Genomic DNA, 22,182 nt, shown 5'->3' with positions numbered 1-22,182 from the left:
ATGACCGTTCAAACCAGCCAGATGTTTTCCGAATGCTGCTTAGAGACAAATTTAGCCCAGCTTCAACAAATGGGTTTTCAAAGCCTCCTGCTGTATAATAAGTCACGCCGTTTTGTACGACTCAAAACGTGAGCCGGTAAGCATTTCAAATACAAAACATTCAATATCCGCGTTCTAAATTCCCCTCTCTGCTACCTCACCTTGTAAAGAAGGAGCTCGAGATGTTAAACTGCGCTTGGGTAATCCATTTATCAAAATAAAGTGCTCTAGTGGGCTCTAAAAGCTGCACTGTCAAAGGATTTAGCATGAAGACCTGGTTGGCTTAACTGCACTACGTTACACAACAATAGCATCTCCAGTGATTCTCAGCACAGCATCCTGAAAAGGGAGAGAACCTCGTATCGGATAAGTGCGAGACAGGGCAAAAGGCATGCGCCACTCGCACGTGTCAGACTAATAGGGGCATTGACCGATGGCCTAAATGCTACTATACTCTAACGGTGACGTAAGAGCACAATGCCGGAATTATCTTATCCAGACCGCGTAAGAGAGCGTCGCGTCTCTATAGCGCCGATAGTGAGAAAAAAAAAAGGAATGAATGCGAACAATAAACTCGGTTGCACTTGGCCCGTCCTCCATTCTCTTTTGATTGCCCTTTCGCGCAGCTTACTTTTCAATCGCCTGTAAGTGTTAGGATCTGTAGTGCTCGGTTCCACTTGGCACGTCCTCCATTCTCTATTGATTGCCCTTTCGCACAGCTTACCTTTCAATTGCCTGTAAGTGTTAGGATCTGTAGTGCTGGTAGGAATGTGTATTTGCAGTAGGACTGCGTTGCTTTGAAAAGAACAAGAAAGACTGCGTCCAACCTGAACTGCGCAGCAAGAATGATCCGGTTGGTTTTGTTCGCCGCGGTCATCTGCCGAACTGCTACAGCAGACAGCGATAGGGTCACTTTGAAGAAGGATGGGCATCCCCAAGGTGAGTTCTGAATGTAGCACGAGGCTGCTGGGTTAGAGCAGATGACCGAATGATTACATCACCGAATGAATGCTCAGTAAGCCATGGCATGCTTCTTCGACCAGATAAAATTACTTAAGAAAGGTGGCTTGGAGGAGCAATGGTGTTTGAGGAGTCCCCCGTATGCATGCGAGTTTGTAATTCGGGGAGGTTTTAATTTACGTAAGAGAACCGACCACTCATTAATGTAGCAGTGCATATTGGGAGGGTTGGACGTGGAACAACGACGCATAGACCGGGTACCACTCGCTGGGCAACTTCCGATATAACAAAGGTGCTAGGCGCCCTCAGACGCGTGTCATAAGGGTGTCATAATGTGTCTTGTGTATTCAGCGACTGAGGGGCAAGTCGGTAATTATACATCTGCAACAAAGTTCTTGAAAACTGTAACAGACAAAGGGGAGTATATATTAAGTGACTACATTTTGCATTTTTTGTATTACCTTTACTTCCCTCTGTTTGCACACCTGAGTTTCTTTGAACTGAAATGCCTGACAAAGCTGTGCGAAGGTGGAATCATAGTTTCGGGACCGAAACGGCTCGCATGGTATGAATACCTGTTGTTCAAAGTCAAGCACATTATAACTTTTGAAATTTCATATTTATTATAAGTATTTTTTGCTAATGAGGATCTTAAACTAAAATGAGTGGGATTCAGCCTTCAAAGTACGTCACCTGTCATAAGTATGACGGCAAAATACGAAGGTCTTATCGTCTTCTTTTCTGGCATACTGCAATTGTCGCGAAAAACCATGAGCCGTACTCCACATTTTATGAACAATTAGATTGCATATTTAATGTCCAACTATTTTTTGGCTAAAGCCAAGTAGATGTAATGTTTCAGGAAAGGAGCTATGTTCGAAGTGTGCTAAAAGTTGCGGTTATAAGCGCACGTGTTTTATTTTGCTATTTTCTTTATCTCTAAGCAATTTGGGCCCCTTCAGATAATCGTAATTTTCTAACTCCGGGTGTCACCGCTGTGATGATAGCGCATAGCACTCATGGTCTCGCAAGACGATTGCTTCAGCCATTCTTATCAGTAACCCGCGTCTCAACTGTGCTTTCTGCAAAGTTACACTAATTCGCGTTGTCCAAAATGGAATGTTATCTTATTTGTCGCTTATATGTACCCCTCCAAACAGTTTTGCGCAGCTCGATTCGACAGCTAAACTATCGAACTACATATTGGCTCTAGGTTAGAACCCGACATAACTCACAGTGACTAACAGAGGAGTGTCCAAGTAAAAATATTACGATGAAATAGAGTGCGTCCGTCCTCGCTGAGACATTTCGACATGTTTGCATTACGCAGGCAAGGAGCAGGAGGGTGAAGTCTGTAGAGAAAAGATAGCCGACGGCCCCATCAAAGCGACAGATGAATAAAATAAGAAAGCAAACGTAGCAGAGGGCGGTAGAATGTCTGGTGGGCGAATGAAATTGGGAATTTTGCAGGGATAAGGTTACAGAGTTACCTTGATGAATACGGGAGACGCCTAGCTATGTTCAGCAATGGACTTTACCAGGCCTGATTGTGATGAATTAACGAGCTGAAATACATCATTGTCGCTCAGACGAGGATGATGAATAGGACGGTGAACCACACCTGACATGCTAAAGAAAAGTTCAAGGGCTACAGCAGGACAGGAGAGGATAAGAAGGAACTGTATTTAGAGAAACACATCCAGCTTATGCTATTGCGGAGGGGGTATAGAGAGTGTACATCTGCTGTGAATAAACTGTACAATTAACTCTATATGGGATTGTTTTCCGACTATGGTGCACAGGGAATATAATTAAGGAATTCTAACGGTCCTTTAAAGATATTTATTCCTGCTGATTCCAACGCTCAATATTTATGGATTACATATGCCTTATATTTTCTGTCCCTTACAGATTTGAAGCCTGCCTGGAGAAATATAATTTTATTTCTTTGAATTTATGGTCCTTCTAATTGGAATGCTGGGAAACTGCTTTCGGGAGATTTTTGCCTGTGTCTGCCCGATGGCCATTAAACCTTATGTTCATTGATTGTCCTGTCTCTCCTATGTAGTGTTTATGTCAGAAGGAGCATTGTAGTAGGCAGACAACGTTTGGAGATGTGCAACTATGGCCTGATTTTAGGGGAAAAGTAAAATCGCTTGCAATACTTTTAACCGTGGTGTCTTTTTGTATATGACTGCACGTATTACATCTGGGTCAAGAGCAAGGAGGTGGTTGTGTTGGATGCTTATTGTCGAGTATAGAATGCGCTAAAATATCTCTGAGGTTTGTATTACGTTTGTATACTACCCTTGGTTCCTTCGGGAATATTTTCTTCAGGCGTTCATTATACGATAATATGGGGTGGTATTTCCGCGAAATATTTTGTATGTTTCGAAGGGCATTGGCGTATTTAGTTACAGAAGACGGCTGGCGTTCAGTGTTGGCCATTTGTCGTTTCGTGAGCACATCGTTGCGATTTAAAGTGTTTGCTATTTTGAGGGCTATATTAAGGAAGTTACGGGGTAGCTCCTCTGAGTTATTGTTGCTCTGAATGAATGTATTTCGTTTAGGTAATCATTATCATCGCTACATATACTTCTAAGCCGTGTCACCTGTCCTACAAATATTCCTTGCTTGCAATGTCTCTGATGATGAACGGTAAAATCTCGGTATTGTTGCTTATCCGTCGGCTTTCTGTACAAGAATGTTTTAAGTTTTTCATTTTCCACTGACACCGTGGTGCTGATAAAGTCGACTTTGAATTGTGATGACTGACAAGTGAATTCAATGCTACTGTGATGATTATTAAGATGCTAGACGAACGACTGGGGTGATTCTGATCCATGCTACTGTATTATAAAAATATCGTCATAATAGCTAAGGTATATAAGTGTTTTTTTCCGGAAATTAATTTAGTATATTGGAGTTCAGGACTCCCGTAAATATTTCGCGTACGTTCGTGCGAATGGAGTACACTATAATGTGTCATTTTTATTCAGGGTATAATGTCCGCTACTAAGACAAAGAGCTTGATGAGAACGAGATGTATATAAAGAATCTCGAAGTGAAATAACTGAGCCGAAGTGAAAGCGAGGAAAAAGACAATAAGTCAGTCACAATGACAATTAAAATTTTTTGTTGTTAAAAAAGCCTTGTCTTGACAAGCGTGCACTAGCAAGCCTAGAAAAATAAATAGCCACTTATACAGTAATCAATTTCTTTGGCAATCGAAGCTCAAGTTAGAATCTTAAAATATCAAATTAGGACGGCACAGGTCTGGGTTATCTGTCTTTAAGGGCCCAAAACGACACCTGCTTGGAGGGGCGCTGAGACATTAGGAAGCCTATTTTGGCTAAGCCCAAAGAGGAAAAAATGCAGGGACGTCAGAGAGGCACAGAACAAGACGCTAACCTATAACCGAATTTTATTTGGGACACTGAAGCATATTACAGAAGAAATCGCCCCAAGAAAGAAGCAAGATGAGACTCATCGCGCTCTCATGCCATGACCATCGAGGAAGGCGATTTCTTTTTCTGGCAAGTTCACCGATAAAATTGTTTCTTACTTTTTATGCCTCTTTTAATTTTATTCCTTTCAGTGCATTCCTTTCGACCACCTTGAACCGGATTCGTGATTCTGCACAACTCTGACAATTTTTCTGGGGTAGAGAAAACAGCCTCACATTTGCTTTCTTGACTACTGTGCAGAATCACGAACCCGGTTCAAAGCGACACCAAATGGATGCACTAAGGGGCATAAAAGTAAATTTGCGGAGTGCACACGAGGGATGGTATTCCTTAATCCTTTGACTTATGGTCGAGTATACATAGGGTAAATTTATAGACGTTTCAATGAAAGACTGACAGCACACAAGGTGCAATGTGGCACAACCAAGGAATCGTAACTTGTCTGATCCCTGCTATGACTGGCCTATTAAAATCTGCAAGCCATTATTCGGGTAGTTGCACTGTTGCGGAAGGGAGCAAGTAGAGATCTGAGCTTAAAATTATAAAGGGACGTTTTATTCGCACGAATGCAGCTGCATCCGAACTTCATCGTTGAACTTGTCAGAAAAGAAAACCGCGTTTCTCGATGGTAATACCAAGAGCATGCGATGGGTCCCACCTTTCTTTCTCTTTTTTTTTTTGGTACGCTTTCTTCTGTATATACCTATATATGCTTCGTTGCTCCTAATAAAATTAATTTGCTAATTAGCGCATTGATCTCTGTCTCTCGGACGTCCGTGTCCTTTTCGCGCTTCAAGATTCGCCAAAACAAGCAAACTCTACCTACTAGTCCAAGAAACAGCCTCACTTAAGACGAATTATGTGCACAAATTTTAATGCATGTAATACCGCGAGATATTTACGAATGAGTGTTACGACACGGAATAAAGTTGTTTCTGTTGGTATTGTGTGTCTTTATGCATACGATGCATACTTCCATGCTTTAAGCACCACCTGAGGCTTGTTTTCGGCGTAACCTTGGTTTGAAAGCATTCAAATGGAGCTACATACATACGCCGTTGGTTCGAATCCCTGTCGAGAGCTAACCTGAAAGTTCAGTACCACACATTATGGTGTCCGCCACGCAAAATGTTGTGCGACAAGCGGTTGAGCCCTATTTTTTACATGAATGTTCGGAAAATCTATGCTACGTGCAGGTCGGCCAGTGGTGATTATACAAAACAAAGGGCATTTATAGCGGTGTCGGCAGCGCTATTGGTCTCGGTGATGGATTAATCTGAATGCACTCAAGCGACTCATTGTGGATGTTCGAACTGCTCTGGCCACCTTTAGCATCGCCTAATGATATCATATATGTTTTACTCTAATTTTACTTGCTGCGTAGCTGCTGATGATGTAATTGTATAGCCACTTTAGGGAACAATAGCCACCGGCGTTTCTTGCAATGGGAGCAGGAATACTTTCGCAATAAAAAAACAGGTTTGAAAGTATTAGAGCGAAGTAATTAACATATAAGCTAGATTGAAGCTGCCCTATGGAATGTGTGTGTCTGGGGACAACGAGAACATAAAGTGAACATGTTAGCAGCGAAAAGGTAGAAATTAACTTAAAGTTATACAAAGCTGCAGGGGTGCAGAAATTGGTATTCAGAGTGCATGCAAGATAAAAAAATGAACTTACAATTAGGTTGCACACAGAAACAACAATATTCCTTCTTTGTGTGTTTGTTGAGTTATTGTTCTCTACACTGTACGTCATTACCGCCCCACCGGTTCTGCCTTTTATGCAGTGGAGACATTGTGCAATCGCAGGTTAACGATGACCCCCATCGTCAAAACTAAGATATCATTTTATGTCGAAAAGTTTGCTACAGGACTGAGGCTTCGATTTTCTTGCTCAATTTCATTTGTGATTTAAAGAAACATCTCTATTCTTTCAACTTGAGGTTTGTGTAGTAAAGCATCAACATGCGTGTAGCTGAACGAATGCCAGCACTGTGTACCAAGCAAAAAGTGTTCACACCATTGAGAAAGACAAAGCACGTAGACGCACAGCCTTATATTCACTATAAGTGCAATAATTTTACTTCAAGGTCAGAAAGCCCCTTTTCATCAAATAAAGTTAATTATTTTAGATGTCCATGAGCGGTTAAAGTGAGACAAAGTAGAATAAACGAATGTCTTTCCCGATAGTGTTTAGTGACAGCGCCAACTTAATGGTTCATATCAGCCTATCTGGGCAAAAATCATCATTAGGGTAACTGCTTTACGTGATGCGCAGTTGGTCTCCAGCAGACTGTCTTTTCTGCCAATAATTTATTTGTGTATCGTAAGCTCTAGAGGTAAGCTCACCTCACCAGTAATTTAAGCGTCTTTCCACTTTAGCATTTGCCAGCCCGTTATGTGTAGTACACGAAGTTGTAAAATCCGACTCGTATGTGCGAGCTAGTCCCACGGTGTGCGGCATGCAATCATCTTTGAGTGTTCAGCTCATGTATTGTGTCTCAGGCTGCAGGTTGGACAAGGCTTTCTTTCTGCTCTCTAGCCCAGCGAGGAGTACGAATGTGTTGAAACTCACACCACATGCGTTAGCACCTTAGTGTTACCAAAAAGCGCCTTTTATGGTCGCATTTACCTGTCTAACCGCTTAGGGAAATTCAAAGTCTGTTAAACACGGTTAGCATTGTGCTCCTAGAGCACCACTTCAGTTTTTAAGACATCCACACGTTTCAAATTGCATACCTAACCATCACTGTGTCTTCTTTTTTCCTTCCTTAATGTTCCTCCACCGCGCTTCAACGGACGCGAGACGCGAATAAATCGTGTATAGTGCGCGATAATAGTTCATGATAAAGGTACGCGAGTGGTCGAATATTAATTACAACCCACCACTTCGGAAGGTCTTTCATCTCTGTTTCCCTGCCTCATTCATTCGTTCTGTTCTTTATCTTGCAATTTAGGTGACCACAAAGAGGTTAGGCAGTAACTGCGTCTTTTGCTACCGTCGCAACCGACATTGGGTTTTATACCTGTAGATAGCTACCGCACCTTGCATCCTCAAAAATTCAGTAATTTTCTTTTGTAAGCTTCTGTTCCAAGCTGAAATGGTAAATACATATTTCTAAGCTCAATGCATGCACCAATTTACTATTTGATTGCACTCGACCGTCATATTTTGCAGATGTTTGCGAGTCTTTCGGGAACTCCTTCTGCAGCGTGAAATGCGTAGTGCCTGCCAGCATGAATGACACCTTCTTCTGCCAATGCCCGAAAAGCGGCATGTACTTTGACGCAGCAGAGAAGAGCTGTCAATGTGAGTTGTCCCTACTCTACCTACTCTTCTTAGTGGCCATGTTTTAATGCAGGCAATAGAAATTGACATCAATAGCTGCAAAGATGCTACTTTCAGCAACGAAGGATACTGAGAGTAGATTTTAACGTTGACAGCGGTACGACGCAAACGCATATACAGTGTCTGTGTCAGCTTGGAAGTCAGAATTTCAAGCTTCTTGGTGAACGACACTTGCAGAATACGTACTGAATTCATTCAATTTTTTACAAGTTCGCTTCGTTCATGAGAACGTAGATGTTCACGGCTGCCAACCGAACATTTACCACGAAGGTAACTTCCCTTCTTTCATTGCAGTTCATTAGAAGACACGTCGATTCCGCTCTTGAAAAAGGCACAGCTGTTTGGAGGCCATTGCTGAGAGCTCTTATTGCTTCAACATCTGCCTGTTCATTTCCATGGAGCTCGCAGTGGGCAGGGATCCATTCAAACATTATCCTGTGGCATTCAAAAGATATCACTGGGCTGGAACTGAATTCTAGCCCATTTTTAAAAGTTCGCGTCGTTCATGAGAACTTACATGTTCGCGGCTGCCAACCGAATATTTACCTCGAATGTAGCTTCCATTGTTTCTTTCGCTATCTCTATCGCATTTACCTTCAGTGAGTGCATCAGCCTGAATTGAGGTGTAATGCACCTTGCTCGCCCAAAGATGCACATATGTAAAACAAAAAGATTTATCCTCGTTGAAACATGTTTGTGCAGTTAAAACCTGCTACGTTATCTCAAGAATTTTTGCCAGGTTTCAATAACTACAGATTTCGTTATTAATAGTCAGGATTAGTGTGTATATGTGTATATCATTTGTGCTTAGTCAGGACTCTGGCCTCGGGCAGATGTAACCAAGGTCAGATTCCTGACTCAGCACTAGTGGTATTCACATATGAAAGAAATGTGCATGGGAAATAAATGTGCTAATGATTCCTTGAAGAGTTTGGACGGGAGGCCTCTGTCGGAGTAACTGCTGCTGAGCGCTTGGCAGGACAAAGGGAAAGGTGTCCAGGCAGTGCGAGCTCTTTGCTGTTTTTTTTTTGTGTGCGCCATCGGACTCGATTCGGGCTTGTAAAGCAAACTGCCGTGCCTGTATATTTCTTCATATGCCTTCTCCCACATCGTCACCCATCATGATCCTCTTTCTTCTCCATTTCCCCAGTGCAGAGTACCAGGCTAGACTTTAATCAGTCCAGCCAACCTCTCTATCTTTCAAAGAATCTCTATCTGGCCCTAAAACTCCAACAAGGACAACTTACTTCATGTCTCATCATAGAAGATCTCGTACTTTTTCGCGTCAAACTTCTCTACCAAATCAAAACCATCTCTAGTGCGCAATCAAAGATCTAGAAATTCATATGCTATTTGTTCAATTGCACAAAGCGGAGCTCTCAACGAAAATACCGTTGTCGTCTCTGATAACTTCAAATACATAACAGTAGAGTTCATTATCTACTTTTGGGGAGGCGTAATTCTACTTCTAAACGTGCGGACGTGCAGCTCAGTTATGTTGATTTAGACATGACATCTGAATCTGATGACTGCGAATCACCGTTTCTGGCAACTGTGGTGTCTCCTAAGCGACATGTTTGACAATGACGCGTTCATTACTTTGCATTCATTTATAATTTCCTTCTATGTCCACCGCCTTGAAGACAAGACGTCCTGTAAGACCGCAGAATGTGCTGTGGGTAGCTGTGAGTCGAAAGGGGCCAACAAGATTGCTTGCTCCTGTAAAGGAATTCAGAATCTCACCGACTCCTGCGAAGGTAAGGTTATTGCGAAGAACGTCATTAGATATCTATAGACCTGTTATTATTCTATAACTTTTCAAGGGCTCTAGTCTGTTTCCGTACAAAGTTTATTCATTTAGCGTCATTATCCCGCTGGCTATAGTTACGGCAGTAATATAATTATTATTTGGCCCCATGAGCGGTGGGTGCGCTTGAAATGAACGTCAAGAGTTCTCACTTACTGAACAACTGTGAAACGTGAATATACATTTCTGTTGGTCCTCCACAAATCTTCCTTGAAGCAAACTACGAAGAATAATTACTGAATAAAAATTATGAGCGTTATAAAAATAATAAATCCTGAACAAATGAGATGTATAGAAGGCGCGCAAATATTATTTTGACCAGTTACTACGTGCAGCAGAATCACAAACCACCCATCAAAATTTAATCTCTTTCGTGAATTAATTTCATTGTTTGTGCGTTTGATTAGTTTTGCCTTCAGCGTCAGCTTAGTTGCAATTAGTACCTGATATCTTTTATATGCTCAACACGGTGAGTCCCAATTTCAGGAAGTGAATCAAGACTCCAGAAGGGCGTAAATACCATAAACACTCACTAACTGCCACCAGTTGATAAGTTTCATTAAAAAGGAAAGTTCCATATCAAGGCTATGGTCTGCGAGCATCAATAATCTTAAATCCGATGTCTTTAGTGAAACAGCTGCCGAAGCAGACACCAAGCCGTTTTTCTCGTCTTCATTAAAAGCTTGGAGTTCGAGCCAGAAGCGAAATTTCTGGGGACGGTGATAAAAGCAGCACCGAACGAAGAAACTCGGTGAAGGCATTATGAGAAGCTCGTATTACTCTGCGATCCGCGGCGGCCCGTGAGAGTGAAGATGGCCTGCGAAGCTGCTCCAAATTTTGCAGTTGCTGTTTTCACAGGGTTGTATAACGTGTGCTGTTGCAAAACGTCGTGAGCGAAGCAGCACTACCGAATGTCACTGTTATGCCTGCAGTCCAGGTCGCAAAACGAGAGCCATGAGTACCACTTGGCTTGCGCGTTGCGATGAATTGCGCGGTCTGAGTTAGCATACCCAAAAAAAAAGGCGTATTTGTTCATTAGAAAGTTTTCATGCATTTAAGTACAGTTTTGTGGTGTGGCGCGAGTTTAAATTTGAAAACAGTAATAGAGGCAAAGAGGTATGTAGCGTTTATCTCTAGGGTGCTTACTCTCAATTCCACGTCAAGAAAGGTCTTTCAGAATATCTACAGGTTCTAAACGCTCTTCTAGGAGTCGTAATTATGCGTCTTCGCTGCCGATAGTGGAACCCTAATAGCCCAGCAGTGATCGGCCAATAAGTGTTCAAAATTCCCATGGAACACTGTCCCTCAAAGCTGAAAAATGTAGATATTGGAGAGCAGCACCATAGAATGTGGACTTAATACTCTTTATATTTCCTTTGCGTAAAGGGGAAACTGCTGCTTTGAATTTAAAAGAAGTAATTCAATCTCATCAGCACTGCCGCTAGCAGCTGCGGTCAGAAAAAGCCACACTTTGGTACGTAATCTCACTGCGCGCCTCTGAATATATTTGCAGTGGAGATCGGCTTCCAGAGGAAATGTAAGAACAAGGGAGGCCAGGCTGTTATTCAAGATAAATGGGTCGACGGACCTCGATGTGACTGCGGAGAGTGGTCGAAAATGGATGACGTAAACCAGAAATGTGTTCGTGAGTACGCTTTCCATTATTTATGTTCAGCTAAGTAATGCGTTTTATTGCGTTAGCAATACTGCGCCAGGGTTCAACCCGTCGCGTCGTCCCGGCAAGGGCCACGAATCCAGCCAGTTTAACCAAGCCAAATCCAGTTTAACCAAGCCGTATGAACGTGCCTTAGTGGCCTATAGGGGCGACGTGAATTCCAGGGTCCTGGCAGGCTGATTCTGACATAAACGTCCTATGTGAAATGAGAGACGCAAGGTGGCAGCTCCTAGCTACCAGCCCATATATAAAGCACCGCTTTAACCAAGCCGTATGAACGTGCTATAGAGGCCTATGGGGGTAACGTGATTTACCGGGGTCCTGGCAGGCTGAATCTGACATAACCATCCCATGTGAAACGGGAGACCAAAGTATTCCTAACGCAATTCAACCCGGTTTAACCAGAGCTAAACGACAGGCAAGGTTTTGTTTAGAAGCTCAGAGAAGCAGAAACAAGCTTCAGCTACAGAAACAAGATTCAGGATTCTGCGATGGCTATGAAATTAGTTCGCTGCCCTTCCACAAAACTCACTTTCGACATTACGGCGCATATTGCAAAGTTTCAGAAATAAAGAAGCGCAAACAAAAACGAAAGCAAGAAAGCTGCACGGACTTATCTTGTGCCTCAAAAACAAAGTTCTTGTCCTCGTATGTGTTGGCATTTTATTTACAACCATACAACAACTAGCCACGCAAGTTATCTTAACATTCGACGCTTTGGAAGAACAATGGAAAGTTAGAGTGCGGGCGAAGGGCTTCCTGTTCTATGCGGCCGATACATAATTGGTTTCACGTAATCTGAGCCAAAATATTACAAAAGACTGTACACCGAAGACATGTGAAATCATCGGCGTATTCTCATCTCTTTTGTGACAACGCTTCTTTTCGGCAGCGAAGAAAATTTTCATGAGTCACTTCGTAGATTATCAAGCAACTAAAAAAGCGCATTTCCCTTGCGTTGGTTTTGAAAATTGCGTAATATGAGATACAGAAGTAGGTTTTTGCTTTACTTCATTTTGCAGCCACTACATGTTTGTACCCCACCATCAGCTGCACAGAGCTTTGCGAGAAAGGCCTGCTTGACAGAGACAAGCGTTGCTGCGAAGGATGGGACCAGCTCAACTGCACAAGTATGTTACTTTCTTTTTGGCCCTTTAAGTGTTTCCAGTATGCATAATGGTGCTTTAGGAAGCGAGCCTTTGAGGAGACAATTTTCACCTTGCAACCGCAGCCGATAGCGAAGGTCGCGAATAAAGTAAATCCTGATAAAACATAGCAGTTAACTTATGTATAAAACTTCTCAGCACTTAACACGAACCTTGGGTCGTGCTTAGGTACAATAAAGATCACATCTTTAATTCTATATTATTGAAAATATACTAAAACGCTACCCGATACCCGAAAGATGTTCCATATCGTAATGCATTCGAAAACACAGCCCGAACAAGTTAGCTTTGTCAAACAGATTCCAAAAAAGAAGCTCTAGTAAAAACATGCATCTTTTTAATAAAAGAAAACAAAAGACCAATAATAAATGTGGATTAAAATGAAAGCGTTCAATGTGCATTGTTATTGACACAGTGACATCTCACATTGTGCACTATGTCAAGTAATGTGAAAGGCTGTGTTATTCATGCTTTGAAGAGCATGCCACTCATGATTCGAAAATTAATCTTTCACTAAGGCCTGACAATGGATTATCCTCTTGCGTGCCTTGTGTAAAAAGACACGCTACGGGGTCTTATTCCATTTACTACTACCATGTATGTCTTGGGGAAAATTCATCATTTCTTTCTAGCTATGAAATAAAACGCTGAACTGTTGAACTGAGTACTATGTGCGGGGTGGTGCTAACCCAAAGCGGCTGTGACAGAAGTGACCTCAGAATTATCTTCAGGGTCACACGATTATGGCACTAGAAGCGAGAGTTTGTGTAAGCTTAGCGCTAATTCTAGTCAGCCAGCAGTGAGCGTTTCATTGCCAATTTCTTCTACAGGTAGCAGCAATGCGACAAATAGCTAAGTTTCGCTTGTTCTATTATATCTGCTTCTATTTTTCTCTGTTTCTTCGGGAATACAATGCTTCGAACAAAAGTGGGAAGGAATTTAAAGTTAAACATTGGAATGCGTCTTCGAATCTTGCCACCGGAAATTTAAATACCCCTGACGCCTTCGCTTATTAAGGCACGGTATGCGTGGCGAGGCTTTAAGGTATATTAGTCAGTAAACTACAGTAGCACACTGTGCGTATTAGACCATGCCATATAGCATTCTTTGATGCTATATAGAAGCCTGAACTTGCGGTATCATGTTCTATATAGCCGTGATTACATCAATAGCGTCGAATATGAAGTACCAGCGTTTGTATATAGCGCATTATCTCTGGAACGATGGAGCCTCGACGGTGACATATTGAAAGCGAAGGCAGCATGTCAGGTGCAGCCAGTTTACATTTTTTTGGTGCTTTCTGGCTCACCGCAAACTGCTTTGTACCTTTGCGCTATGGAAATGTAATACGTTTTAAACCGACAGTATCGCCCCTTTCCGTTGCAAGCGCAAGCCATGTTTAACTTGCAAGTTTTACTGCTTTTGTCGGCGTGGGCGAACTATCTCGCTATCTTCCACACTGTCGCGTGCATACAAACGCAGTCGCCGTCAGATATGCTTAGTGTAACGCAACGTGTATGCGCACAGATCATTTGTAGTAGTTACTCTGGCAATCAACCAGTGGACTTTTATGCAAGGTGAAAGCATCAAGAAACATTTTTTTTTTTGCTAGGCTCTTTTCTAATCTGCAGTGGTCAAGCAATATTGTCGTTGCCTCGGAATTAAGCAGTAGCCCCTGGCCTTCAGCTATTTATCTTTCTAATGACATGTGGTTGCGTTTGCATGAGCTACGAAAGTAAATTTATTAATAATTAATGTGATGTGCTTGGCTTGCGCATCATTTCCGATTCTATGAACAGGATGCGCAACAAAAAGGATGCGCTTGTGGTCTCATCGACGTCAACACAGCTATATTATTTTCAAAGAAACACGAGTTGAAAGTAATTTCTGTGTGTGACCGCACCTTCTGTTGACTCTCTTAATTTGATTATCATTTCAGAACAGCCGCCAAATGGTACATACTGCTCGCCTGGTACCCTCAGACAGGAAGACGGGGAGTGTCAAGGTGAGAAGAGTTTGGCAGAGCTTGGTTTATCCTCTTCTGTGTAAGTGAAGCAGCGGTCCTTGTAACAAATTGGTGGGGTTCAACGCAAATGATCCTAGCTAGCTCTATAAGCCTCAATATGGGTTACATCATGATGCACGATTGTCCGATTCTGCCTGACGCTTCCCACAGAGTGCAGCCATCGATAGCCTAAGCACCGCATCACCTATGGTGAAACTGTATAATCGAGAAAAAATTACGTAGAACAAGCGCAGCCGCAACAATATTGCTGCCCTGTGTTATGAGCCAATATCTGCCTCTGCTTGAAATGAACTTACATTCACGCAATCATGCCATAAGGTTAATAATGAAACCCGTTTAAAGAAAGTGATACACGGTTTGACTCCGTCAGCCAAAACAGTACAGATTGAAAGTGTGCAAATCTCGACTGTCCATCCATGTTTAAGAAATTTCCAAAATAATTTTAGTTTGGGCGACTAAAATTTTGACGATGAGCCAAGTTTATTTGGGGATAGGCAAAGTTTATCTGTATGAGGATCTAAGTCACTTTTGTACGTGCTTCAACTGAGTTTTCGAGTCACACAAATTTATTTTTGGTCATGGACCAAACCGAATAGACACAGTCGTTCACCATTAAGGCACCTTAAGAGAATAATGCAAAGGTGGTGTGTTTAAATCCATTTGATGGAGCCGACGACGTGCAATGCACATTGCGTAAGTATGATGAAGAGTGTGCTGCAATTTAGCACACAGGTTAATCGGATGCGGCGGAGTACTGGCTTCCAACAAAATATATCTTGGTTCAAATATCCTGCGCACGGCGTTCATTTTCCCTGCAGCTATGGCAGAGGCTCAGGGACCCCATAAGATTAGTTATTGGGATTGAGGAGGAAGCAGTGCTTTTGCACTAATGAAACATACAAGTCGTTTTGCATTTGCACCCTCGCTTCAAACGTCATAAGTTAATAAAATGTACAAGTGCGGAAGGAAAAGAAAACGTTCACTAGACACTGTTACGTTTTTCATAAGATGCTTCGCCCACGCTTCTATTACAGTCGGGCCACTCTAACCGACACGCTCCCACAGCATTCCAATTGGGAATGTGTTTTCATTTACGCAATTAAAATAGTCCCTGCGAATCATGTCTGAATGTTTTTTCCACTTTGAATGATAATTCTGCAGTCAGTGTCTGCTGTAACATCCCGAGTGTGTGCTACTTCGGCAGCGCAGGTCCCCGTGCCAACTGTTAGAAAACAGTACGCAAAACTGCACGGAAGACTGAGACAGTCGAATGCACAACTGTATATAGGTTTGACTCTTCTCCACATTCTTGTTCACGCACTGCTTCCTTCTGGCCGATAACTTCTCGAAGTCTGTGCAAGCTGTTTCTTTCCTCCGTACGAGCATTTTGTTTTCGAGCAAGCATTAGTCAGTTGAATTTTGCAAAAAACATCGATTTTCTCTAACAAAAGCATATTGCTCTTTCTGTTCATTAGATGCGTGCTCCGCGCATGAAGCAAGGCTGATATGTCCCCATGGATGCAGGGGAGTGAATAAGCCAGAAAGGCCGTACGAATGCAGCTGCAAAGAGGGAAGCGCAGTCTCCGAAGACGGAGTCACGTGCAAAGGTAATAATTCCGTGCTGACGCTGCAGTTGCCGAAGAGAACTATATGTACTTGCTTTCATGCGATTGCTTGCTTTAGTGAAAGGCTAAATTGCGATTCACTGTGAACGATGGAACCGGGTGCTAACAAACCTCATTGCTTCAACAATAAGTATTCGGCTGACAGATAAGGGTATTGTATTTTTAGTATTTATACGACCCATTCCGGCGCTGCTTCATTCTTTTCTGGCTGCCAACATATATAGATGAAGTCAGTGAACAAAGTAGTACACTTGGAATGTGACGCTGATAACGCCTTTGCCACTCAAAAATAGCAAATTATATTTTATTTGTTCACTGCACAAGAACGATCAAGAGTATATATCTGGGCCAGTTGGTATATTATGAAGAGGGGAACCAGTCAGCAGCAACAAGGACAAGAGAAGAGCTTACATCAACCCCGCCGGGGTAGCGCAGTGGTTACGGCGCTCGGCTACTGTTCCCAAGGATGCGGGATCGAATCCCGGCCTCGGTGGTCGCTTTTCGATGGACGCGAAACGCAAGGTGCCCGTGTGCTGTGCGATGTCAGTGCATGTTAAAGAACCCCAGGTGGTCGAAATTTCCGGAGTCCTTCACTACGGCGTCTCTCATAACCTGAGTCGCTTTGGGACGTTAAACCCTACGAACTAAACCAACCCAGAACTTACATCGCGACGACTGAATGGCAGCTGGACTTTATTGAAAAACAGCAACCTCCCAGCACGTCTAACAGAGCATGAGCAGCATAATCAACGTTCGGCTCCAGGCAATTGCATCAAAACACACCTCGGGCCCAGCATGCGCAGCACAATCAGTGTTTGACTCCGGGCAATAATACCGAAAAACACCTTAAGCCTGCAAGAAAACTTCCTTTTCCTAGTGAGCGCACATATCTAAAAGTTATACTACTATCTCGATTCTTAATGGTGACATGTTTTCAATTAGACACAGTTGCAATCCAGGCGTCATAACGTATGCCTATTCTCTTTTCTTTATCCTTTTGAGTGGTTCCCTTCTTTATAAAGGACGACAAACGCAGCATTTTCTTTTACTACAGATCACTTCACTTGTGTTAAATAGTTCAATGAAATAGAACCACTAGCGATGGTGACAAGGCAGTGAGTGACATCTGTAAAAGAAAATTCGGTCCTCTTATTTGTGTTCCTTTTCGTTTACATGTGAGCTAGCTGATCGACTGCGTCATGTACAGGGTCAATCACACTTAGCGGGAACATGGCTCCGCGTGGCTACGACTTGCGGAGCATCACTGTTCTCAGGCCAGCAGCAAATTCACGCATAATAGCGACCTACACGAAGCACCACTTTTAGGTCCCTGTACTTATGCGCCACTTTTTATTGATTCATGTCCGGGCAATGCGCAATGGCGCAAAGTACTAGCGTGGCGTTGCGGAGCCGGCTGAGAGCTAATTATCATTGATCCTGAACTTGAATAGCTCTTTACGTTTGTGCGACACGAGGTGTTGCTGTAGCGGCATGATTGTGCTACCTTCAAAGTTTGCATCATTTTTGCACTACCATGTCTATGATACGCGCTTTGGGAAGATGGCTATTCGAAAGACCCTCATATTTTGAAATGAACTGAGACACATACCAAAATGCGCTTTGATGTTCGATCGTGATAATCATCTACGGACCTCGTTTATGGACGCATTTATTCGCGCATGAGCTATGAACTAGCAGCATTGAAGTTTTGTTTTGTGTCCAATATGAGTTAGGCAAAATGTGCGAGAGATTTCTCCTTCAGCTGGAAAGTGCGCAGACTACTGAAAAGAATAGAACAGATAAAATGGTCGTGATGGACATTACACAAAAGTGTACAGTGGAATGTATACTCTTGTATTTACGATGAACTCTTCCTACGGAATGGCACCTTTTATAGACAATAAGTTGAAGCATGCCTTTTAAATCTCAATATCCTGGCATGTATAGGTACTCTGAGGTCTGGTCGCGTACAGACCACTTTTTTCTTGGTCCTTATTGCCAGAATTACCTTGCAGAGGTCAAGAAAGTCAACCCTTGTAATGAAATAGAGAGACAGTTATGTCGACCAGACCAAACCTGCACCGTGGAAGATCATCACGTGACTTGCAAATGCACAGAACACCAACAGATTGTCGACGGAGTGTGTTCAAGTAAGCATTTGATTCGAACACTTTGGCGGCAGGAATTTCCGACACGAATTACATACAATTTAGAGTCCTTCTGGGCAGCCTTGAGAAGTTTTTCTCATCATTTAAAAAGCAATACCCTTAAAAAATCAAGTACAAAAATGCGAGCATGCGAGCCCTTTGCCCTAATGACCCAGAGAATGGTGCTACGCGGAATGCGAGTAGCATTTCCGGGCAATCACATCACCTTCATGCTCAGGCGCCTGTTGGTAACTTTGCAACTTAACGGCGTGTTCAGTAGCTTTTTGGGCCTCGGTATGCATAATATCTAGAATCTCGAGCCCAAAATGCTTATTTGCCACAGGTTAAATGTCTGTCGTAGATGCATCAACATTATTTCAGACTCGCCGCGTTCTTGCTTTGTAGGGGAAAAGAAATCTGAACAAACCTGCTCTGGCGGTTTCAGTTTTTTATTCTTTGATCGAACACTGTAACTATTGTGTTTCAAAGGCTCATGGTTTTTCGCGCAAAGTGGAATTATTTATCGACATTTGTTAGAGAAGTCGGGAAGAAGTAAATTGTACTTCCTATAAGCATGTTCCTTGACTTCAGAAATGACAATTGCCCTCGTCGAAGACATAAACTATCAAATGGACATGCATTGGCTCAGCCGATGACAGTACTGTGCGTACTGTTACCGAGCTTAATCGGAACTTAATCAGATTAATCAAATCTTAATCAGAACCTAGCTGAATCAGAAAAGGTTAAGGATGTGATTTTATTTAGTATTTACTTTCTGCTATCAAAAGATTAATATTTGCTTGTTTTATGCATTATTACACATTACATCTACCCTTATGGTGTCAGGATGGCCTAAAGTTGTAGTTCATATTCTTCTGGCAGTATGCCATGCATTGCTATGATATACGTATTATTAATCGCCTTGTGGGGACGTGAACGAGCTCGGTGCGGGGAGAGTATAGGCCCGCAGAACCAACCAAACTGCACGGGTAACCTGAAGTATCTGTTGAATTGCTCCCAAAATTCAGAATTATTCCTGATAGCGAGACGAAAGTTATTATTGTCTCCCCATCTGCATATTTAGACAGGTGCACCGCCAACGACTGCCACGAGAGGTTTCTGGACTGCACTTTGAATTATGGGAAGCAGGAGTGCGTGTGCCCATGGAAGCATCGCAAACATGACATCCCCGGCGAGAGATGCACACTGCGTGAGTGAGCTGATAACATTGTACACTGACGGACAGTGTTAGAGTTTAGCTATTATGCGCCTATTCTGTTATTGAGCCGCGTCGCCATCCGTGCCGTTGCCTGTGAAACTGAGCTTATGAGCGCCACGAACCAAATAGGATTTCTAAGAAAGGAAAGTAGCGCTACGAGCTCGACGCCGCTCGCTCGTGGCTCTTCTCTCTCTTTTCTTGAGAATTTCTATTTGTGTCGTGAGAAAAATAAAGAACACTTTGTAACTGCACATACATACAACAGTTCAGTCGTTCAGTCGTGTCCGACTCTTCGTGACCCTATGGACCATGTCACGCCACGCCTTCCGGTCTCTCACTATCTTCCTAACATCACATAACTTCATTTGCAGTGCCTCGAGCATGCCATCTAACCATCGCGTTCGCTGCCTACCCCTTCTCCGGCGACCCTCAACCTTTCCCAACATCAAATCTTTCTCCAGCGACTCCTCTCTTCTCATCAGATGACCAAAGTAGCTGAGCTTTAACTTTAGAATTTGACCCTCCAATGAGCAGTCAGGGTTTATGGTCGACAATATCGACTGATTTGACCTTCTGGCAGTTCAAGGAACTCTCAAGAGTCTCCGCCAGCACCACAATTCAAACGCGTCAATTCTTCGACGGTCAGCCTTTTCCACAGTCCAACTCTCGCATCCATACATCACAACTGGAAAGACCATAGCACGAGTTATACGGATCTTGGTTGGCAGACTAATGTCTCTGCTCTTTACTAGGCGGTCAAGGCTAACCATTGCTCTCTTTCCCAGAAGCAGGCGTCTCCTTATTTCATGGCTGCAGTCTCCTTCCGAGGTAATCTTGGAGCCCAAGAAAAGAAAATCTGTCGCAGCTTCCACTTCTTGTCTATTGATGCTCCAGGACTTGATAGGGCAAGACGCCATGATCTTTGTCTTTTTAATGTTCAGTTTAAGCCCAAACTTCTCACTCTCCTCTTGTACGCGCATCAGAAGTCTCTTGAGTTCCACTTCACTTTCTGCCATTAAAGTGGTATCATCCGCATATCTTATCATCCGTGGTATCATCCGCATATCTTATCATCCGTGGTATCATCCGCATATCTTATCATCCGTGGTATCATCCGCATATCCGCACATACAACAAGCATACCTCAAATTCTTTGCCTCGATATATTGCAAAAGCGCTTAAATAACAGCGCTCAAATTTCGCATTAGGAAGCATCGTAATCGTCTTCCGAATGTTTTAAATAGACTAGATAAAGCCCAACAGTGTAATTTACGACAATTACAAACCGTGACATTTAAAAATACAGTAAAGTTGCACGCTATGGAGATGGATTCCTTCTCATCGGAATGTAAATTTTGGGGGAAAAAAGCAAATTAGGTTATGGCATGGGCCTGCCAGGCTAACAATGTCTTATTATTATAAAACAGCCAAACGTGGGAAGGATGCGAGTTAGCTTTGTCGAGCTCAGACCTCAAAGGCCAGTGAGCCCTCGTAAAAAGAGGGAGGACGGCGGCCTTAGCCAACACAATTATGGAATAATCATCCCACCAACCTTACATAAATCCCACTCCCTTTTTTCTTTCGATAAAACATTTCATCATAATGCAGCTAGATCTCCTTGTGTTTACCATTCTTTCATGTAGATATGCTTATCTTAGCAGAAGGCAACACTGACAAAACCGCATGCAAGTTATAAAATTTATTTTGATGTAATATTATTTCTGGCGATAAGATGCGAGAAGAAATAATGATGTTTGGATTCTGAGCGTTAATTGGCAGCTGCATGTTAAAATATATTATTTCTATAGTTACTCAAATATTAAACGGACAAAACATCTCATTATTTGCGCTATATTTAGCAACTAATCTATATAGAATTATTCGTGAGTTTCTTTGATAATCAGAAAAGCATTTCAAAGTGTTGCAGCCTTTTTTTTCTTCTCTGGTTACAAACAGCATCAAAATTTTGTTTTTGCTGTGTAATCTACTTTAACGATGTTCTTAGTCAATCTTAGTGTAATATATATTTTCGCAATCGGTTCATGATGACCTAGCAACTAATCCTCATAAATGACCTCTTTAAAATATTAAGTAATGAAAATACATGCATGGCAATCACAATCACTCCTGATATCACCCCAAATGAACAGAGAATAACAGCTACTGACATTTGTTCTGCTATTTTTTGGCATCCTCTGTGGATACCTATAGCGAGGCAACTTTTCAAAAAGAGCTAGTTTATCAAAACGCGACCTCCTAATCACTTAGTGTATTTAAAAATATCAGTGCTCATCCTCTGGCAACCTGGAAGTTTAGTAGCATAAATCTCCACCCTGGAACATCATGAAGCATATGGGAGCTTTCGCATAACGATAATTATTTACAGCATTAATCGCCTTGCTTCCAAACAAAGTACTGCTCCTCAATTCAATATCACATATCACTTTAGCAGTTTCTTCAAATAATGGGCGTTTTGTTTACGCACTGCATGCAGACGCCCGTTAAAATTTCTCCCCTACTAACATTGTCTGATTAATTTAGTTTCTTCCGAGCTTGCTGGGTACAATTTATTTGAAGCAGGCTACCGATTGCTTAAACCACGCTTTGTAGTGACGGCTTCGTAGCTAGCAGTGTGTGCCGACTGCTTACTTTTTGTATTTTTTATTCTACCCCGTTTAGAACTCTCGTAAAAAGTTAACT

General features: G+C 42.5%; 1 protein-coding gene across 1 annotated transcript in view; it reads left to right on the top strand.

The window, feature by feature from the left end:
• Nucleotides 1-814: 814 nt before the first annotated feature.
• The window catches only part of LOC146185476 (uncharacterized), a 63,905-nt gene continuing 42,537 nt past the window's right edge, over nucleotides 815-22,182 (top strand). The window contains exons 1-9 of the mRNA XM_084606433.1: nucleotides 815-978; nucleotides 7,647-7,778; nucleotides 9,461-9,574; nucleotides 11,138-11,269; nucleotides 12,322-12,429; nucleotides 14,405-14,470; nucleotides 15,967-16,098; nucleotides 18,132-18,266; nucleotides 19,348-19,473. Coding sequence (XP_084462559.1) covers nucleotides 885-978; nucleotides 7,647-7,778; nucleotides 9,461-9,574; nucleotides 11,138-11,269; nucleotides 12,322-12,429; nucleotides 14,405-14,470; nucleotides 15,967-16,098; nucleotides 18,132-18,266; nucleotides 19,348-19,473 — 1,039 coding nt within the window. The 5' untranslated portion in view covers nucleotides 815-884. The remainder of the gene's footprint in view (nucleotides 979-7,646; nucleotides 7,779-9,460; nucleotides 9,575-11,137; nucleotides 11,270-12,321; nucleotides 12,430-14,404; nucleotides 14,471-15,966; nucleotides 16,099-18,131; nucleotides 18,267-19,347; nucleotides 19,474-22,182) is intronic.

Source organism: Amblyomma maculatum, chromosome 6, assembly GCF_055883805.1.
Source record: "Amblyomma maculatum isolate TAMU_Amacu chromosome 6, ASM5588380v1, whole genome shotgun sequence".
NCBI lineage: Eukaryota > Metazoa > Arthropoda > Arachnida > Ixodida > Ixodidae > Amblyomma > Amblyomma maculatum.
The sequence above is the reverse complement of the archived record's forward strand: the minus strand, read 5'-3'. Positions and strand labels throughout refer to the sequence as shown.